Source organism: Daktulosphaira vitifoliae, unplaced genomic scaffold (genome assembly GCF_025091365.1).
Source record: "Daktulosphaira vitifoliae isolate Bord-2020 unplaced genomic scaffold, ASM2509136v1 Scaffold_1, whole genome shotgun sequence".
NCBI classification, from domain to species: domain Eukaryota; kingdom Metazoa; phylum Arthropoda; class Insecta; order Hemiptera; family Phylloxeridae; genus Daktulosphaira; species Daktulosphaira vitifoliae.
The window spans coordinates 60,842,790-60,849,178 of record NW_026099572.1 but is presented as its reverse complement, the minus strand read 5'-3'; the positions used below and the strand labels follow the sequence as shown (position 1 = coordinate 60,849,178).

At 27.9% G+C, this 6,389-nt stretch overlaps 1 protein-coding gene across 1 annotated transcript in view; it reads left to right on the top strand.

Moving 5' to 3' along the window:
* The first annotated feature begins 2,245 nt into the window (after positions 1 to 2,245).
* Positions 2,246 to 6,389, top strand: part of LOC126894882 (uncharacterized) — a 20,511-nt gene continuing 16,367 nt past the window's right edge. Inside the window, exon 1 of the mRNA XM_050666190.1 lies at positions 2,246 to 2,300. Within this exon, the coding sequence (XP_050522147.1) occupies positions 2,276 to 2,300 (25 nt within the window). The 5' untranslated portion in view covers positions 2,246 to 2,275. The remainder of the gene's footprint in view (positions 2,301 to 6,389) is intronic.

Sequence of the window (6,389 nt, the reverse complement as noted above, 5' to 3'; positions counted from 1 at the left end):
GCTTATTTAAATACCTATCTAACTGAATAATCGCTTCACTAGTAGGCGTTTTTTTTTTGATGAAGTTACCACTTTAAAAAATTAAAATATCTGATTAAATAACACAATAAATAAATAAACTTTTTTGTTGTTATACCTGAGAGTCAAACTATTTCCAAATGTCTACGGCTTCAGTTTCACTTTAACTATATCCTACCAATTTTTATTCATATTTATGGCAGCTGTAATATTAGCGGCGCTGTCGCTTATTGCAATTTTAACTTTTTCAGTTATTTCCTATTCTTTAAAACAATTATTTAAAAAAATTGACAAATTAATGCCGTATGTGATTTTTCAAAATAATAACACCCTAGTAAAAAAGACTTTAAAGTGTATTCATTTTTGTCAATATAATGAATAGTTAATGCAAAAAAACTATCATTATTAAGGGATGTCCACCCATCAGTTGTAAATGCAATATAATGCGAATTAATTTTAACTTTTTCTTTAGCTTTTGCGTATAATTGTGGCAAAATTGATTTAGATAAAGTTTTTCGTGAAGGTAATTTATAGCTTAATATATATATAATATATATAAAATATATATAATAATATATATAAAAGTGTCAGACTTTCCGGAACACTTTCAAAATTTAAGTTGAAAAAGTTCTACTTTCTACATGCATTTTTTAGATTTGAACCCCCCTCGTATATAGGGAAATGGTCGGATTTAAAAAAACAGTATGTCAAATAAAAGATGTATATAAATACTACTCCTCATGAAAAAATTGTACTGATCCATACATTTTTCAAAAAGTTATAGCATAATAAAGTTAAAAATTTAAAATACAAAATCGAAAATTTTCACACAAAAATAGCATTCGGTAGCCATTTTCACCGTGAAGATAAAATAAAGTCCGAAATTTTTTTTTTGCATAATAAAGAATATACATCAGCTTTAATTTAAGATAAATATAAAAGTGTCAGACCTTCCGAAACATTTTCGAAAGTTATGTTGAAAAAGTTGTCATTTTAAATCCCCCCTTGTGGACAGGTTAAGGGTTAAATTTATGAAAAAAATATACCAAACAAAAGGTAATGATATTACACATCTATATAAAAAAGAATTATATTGATATGTTCATTTTTGAAAAAGTTATGGCACTTTTAAGTAAAAAAAATTGAAAAAATTTCGAAAATTAGCGATTTTTAAATTTGTAATTTTTTTGGAGGTTTTCCCCATTTACGGGGAACGAGGGCATTTTTTTAAATTTTTGAGGGTAATGTCTTCGACTAGATACAATTTGTGATCTTTTGACGTATCATTGAAAGAAATTGGTTTGGTGAGAGCTGAGAAAAATTGGTAAAAAAAAAAAAAAAATAAACACATCTTAGTAAAACCAATACCTTCTCAGCTTCGCATCGAAGCTAAAAAAGAATTTTTCTACAAAAATCGTATTTTTTTAATTAAGTTTGATGTCTGTTTTCACCATGAAGATAAAAAAAAGTCCGAAATTTTTTTTTTCCATGATAACGTATATTACATTATCTTTAATTTAAAATATATATAAAAGTGTCAGACCTTCCGGAACAGTTTTGAAAAGTTAAATTGGAAAAGTTTATTTTTTGTGAAAAAGTTGTCATTTTAAATTCCCCCTTGTGTGAAGGTAAAAGGTTAAATTTATAAAAAAATATACCATGGTAACATACACGCAAAAAAAAACACATCATAGTAAAATCAATACCTTCTCAGCTTCGTATCGAAGCTAAAATTAAATACCCTCCTAAAATAATTTCTTAATACACCCAAGGGAAATACCTCATTAACAACGTCAACCTTATACACAATACATTTTACTATATTCTCTTTTTGAATTTTCCTGATTTTAATAATTAAATTTTTAATATATTTTTATTACACTGATTCTGATGTAATATTTTTTCCTGCAAAACACTTATCGTGACCGTCGTAGCCAGATACTCCTACCGGAATCTTTGGCCTACTTACGACGATGGTCCAAAGAGTCTTACGCAAAGTGTAAGTGCCGAAGTCGCATGAGGCTCGTAAGGACCTAGCTAGGCGAATCCTATTAAATAATTAACTTTAAAAATGATTATTCAAAAATTGTCAATTCTACTGAAGTAGTTAAAGTATATCTTTGTTAATTTGTTAGGAAAAATTATGCTTATTGTTATTTACTTAATAAAGATTAATGTGATTTTAACAATTATTGATATTGCTTTAAAATTTTAAAATTTGTTTTAGAAATTCCATATTTTATCAACATTTTTTGTTATGTGCATTCCAATTTACTTGGAAGGTAAGTATCTCTCAACGATATAAAGTGAGATATGTTTATCAGAACCCACTAAATTATTCGCAAAATAATCATAAAATGGAAAAAATATATTTTAATTTTTTTAGATATATACAGAGTGAATATTTAGTTATAACTCACACGATGTCTTTAAAAATATAAAACACAATACATTTTATTCTTTAAAAACTTGAACGTGTGCGTGTTTTTCGTTTTATGAATTTTCATCAGAATAAATGTAGTAGGTAATAAAAATAAGTGGTATTTTTTGGACATTATTAGAATACATGGTTTTGGTAACACAAAATTGTCTAAAAGTATTTAATAAATAACAAAAAAGGATAACAAAATTAAAATATGCAAAAATTGTGTCCCAAAAAATGATAGCCCTTATTGTTGTTAAATCCTGCAGGCTACCTTGTATTTGGATAAACTAAACAACATTACATTTTTACAATGTGTTGAAATCGGATTTATAATAATTATTGTAATTTAATATGACAGCAAATACTCCAAATTGAAATATATGGAAAATTAAGAATATTTTTTGAATGATCTAATCTTATATTTAACAAATACTTAGTACAGTAGAACCTCATTAATCCGGACCTCATTAGTCCGGACTTGGCTTAATCCGGACAGCTGTCTAATATTACGAAAAATACACAGTTTATGCCGCGTAGACTCCTCTAAAGTAAGTTCCTCGAATTTCCCATAAGTACATATATTCTTATCTACCGCCATTAAAGTTATCATAAACTATGTATTAGTAATTTATATTTTGGTCATTATTATATATATACATAATTCTATCCACATTAAATATGTAATGTTTTTGCTGGACCTAATATCATGTTGCAATATATATAATATATTATTATATCATATATAGTATTTAGTATAATATAATATTCTTAAATCTATAATACGGACATGTTTTTTGGTTATTTTGTTTAATCCGGACTTTCATTAAATCGGACAACCTAGAGTCCTTATTAGTCCGGATTAATGAAGTTCTACTGTATTTAAATTTTGTTAGGTACCCATTGATATAGAGTGACGTTGTTTATAAAATTAAATATGAAAACACAGTAATTGGTACTGGCAAGTCAATGGGTCATACCATATACGTCTGTGTTTGTCACAACAGGTTATTATTGTTCTGCAGCCATCTAGTGGAACGGAGATTCCGTGTTAACAATACGCCCCGACCTTGTACGTATTTTCCAATGAAAAACCGCCACCGCCACCACCTCCACCACCATCATCACGTCAAGACGGCGCTGTTCTTTAGACCGGTCTCTGCGATTTGTCGCATTTGTTCGGCCGTATTAGATGCATTAAAGTCATATATTTCCTTTGACCAAAATTTGCATTGTCGCCACAATTATCGAGTTAGCAATTCAACACGGAATAAACTTTTACGGTATCATTGCCTTCCGTGTATCATTTTAGTCTCCTATTGGTTTGACTGACGGGAAATAATCGGCTCTTATTATTGGTTTTTTTTAATTGACACCAATGTGATACGCGAGAGGAGTGTTTATACGACCGTTTGTTAATGCATATCTGTCCAGCACACATGCGGTTGTATTTAGTGTGGATCTGTCGTTTTATACAGAATGATTGAAATCTAGTAAGACACTCATTTTCTCAGAAAATATTGAGAATATTAAATTTTATTATAGAGAAAAAATATCAAGTTCAAAAAACTACAATAATATGTAGTCAAGCTATTATTTTTTGGTCTCTTCAAAAATAAAAACCCTTATTTATAATTTTCTTAAATGGGAACCCAAATTTTTAACTCTATAATATGATAGAAAAAAAAATTACAAACAATTTTGTTTTTATAATTTTTTTTATCCGATTAACCGTTCGTCCGTTACAGTTTGTTAAAGTTAAGTGATTTTAGGCCAAAGTTCTATTGTCATTTTACTATATTAAATACAGAAGTCATTATTTTTATTTACTGTTTCATAAACCAAATGTTATTGATCAATTTATGACAGGAAATTAGCTATAAAAATTTACTACGCATAAAATGAGTGATAATAATAATAGATTTAAACCGGGTTTTCGGTGTATTATTATTAATAGCTAAGTCTATGGTTTTGTAAGACTAAAGGATCTAACAAAAATACCGGTTGCACTGCCACCGATATTATGAATCGTAATAAATGACAATATTTTTTCTGGAAGTCAAAATCTTTAAACAATTATAAAACGTAAACGGTTGTTCGGATAAAAAAAATTATAAGAACCAAATTGTTTGTAATTTTTTTTCTAACATATTATCAAATCAAAAATAGTGGTTCCCATTTAGAAAAATTATAAATAAACATTTTTATCCCTGAAGGGATAAAAAAAAAATTATTTAACTTCATATTATTGTAGAGTTTTATAAACTTAATAATTTTTCGTTTTACAAAAATTTTAAATTCTCAATAGTTTCTGAGAAAATAAGTGTCTTACCAGATTTCGAAAATCCTGTATATGCCACTGCAACTTATAGGCCAGTCAACGAAGAAGTAATTTTAGCGAATGGCGGAAAAAATTCCCAACCAAATTTTTTTTTTTAAAAAAGTTGAATTAAGATATGTATTGACACGGTACCGTGTTTCCCTCAACCGCACATCACGTTATCAACCTAAATGAAAGTGTATCGGGATCTGAATCATAAGTGCACGGTGGCCTAGTGGTAAGGATTGTCTATACGACGCCTTGGGTCGCGGGTTCTAATCCCGTACCGTGCCTCTTTTTTTACGGTTACTTTTTATCATGTTCTACTTACATTAGACAAAATGTTATAAATGCATATGTGTGTATGTGTGAGTTTATTTATTTATTGTATCATTAAAGTGTAGTGTATATTAATATACAAGCGATAGAGTAGGTAATTGATTTGACGCTATATTATTTAAACCCAACTAAACGCTAAATTGTACATTCCCAAACAACAATTATATTATGTCAATTGCCACCGAAATTTCTGCTAATAATAAAGATAATTGTCATAAAACGGCCTTTAGTCTGGTGCTGGAGGTGGTAAAAGTTGTGGCTGCCGAAAAACAGGACTTCAATGTTCTATTATATGTGAACATTGCAATATAACTTGTATTTAGGATATAAATACGGAAATAGGAGATCATGTAGTTTATGTAAAAGAACAAAAAAAAAATATATATAAAATAATTAAAAATTTGTGTTAATTAATTTTTTTTTCTTTTTCCCTTGACACTACCGACTATTTGCAAGGCTAAACCGCACTGCACTAAAAACTAACAAATGACTGTAAATTAAAGGTGATTGTGTCATGGATAGTAACAATGCATTAAAAAAACTTTTATTTTCTATTTGCGATCGAAAAGAATCGATTTACAACCAGTAAAAATTTAAATAATTAGTTCCCCAACAATTTTAATTATATACAATGTTTTAAACTTAACTAAGTACTAACTACATACATATTACTAGATATTATTATTATATATTTCATGTAACAATAAATTATATAAAATTAATTTTTTATAGTTGTGAATAGATTATTAACTACAATCACATTTGTAGTTAAAAAAAGTGTTAACTCGCAACACTTTAACGTTTAATAAGCGATAACATTTGAAATAATATCATATTATAATCTTATGATATTTTATTATAATTACATATTCATTTTGTTTTATATTATGAAAGCTTTATCGCCTTTATCAATGAAAATAATATGTAACGCATAGCATAACAGTCAATAGTAGAATGATGTGCTGCTCCAAAATAATATTAGGCGGCCGTACAGGTTGAAGAGTTCGGTTGTAAAACATCTAAAAGCGCATTCTCTCGGTCATATCGTTGTTTCGTTTGTCCGTATGGCGTCCTCTTAAACGAAACTGGAACCGTGACCTTTTAAGTTAACAAAACAACGCCAAAAATATAATCTTAACAAAAATATAACTTAAATTATCTAATTAAGGTGTAACCATTGGGTGACTTCCTTTAATGTTATTAATATTATTATTTAAAGTGTAAAAAAAAAAAACTTATTGTAAATTTAAATTGTACAGATTGTTTTTCTGATAAAAAAAAAAAAAAAAA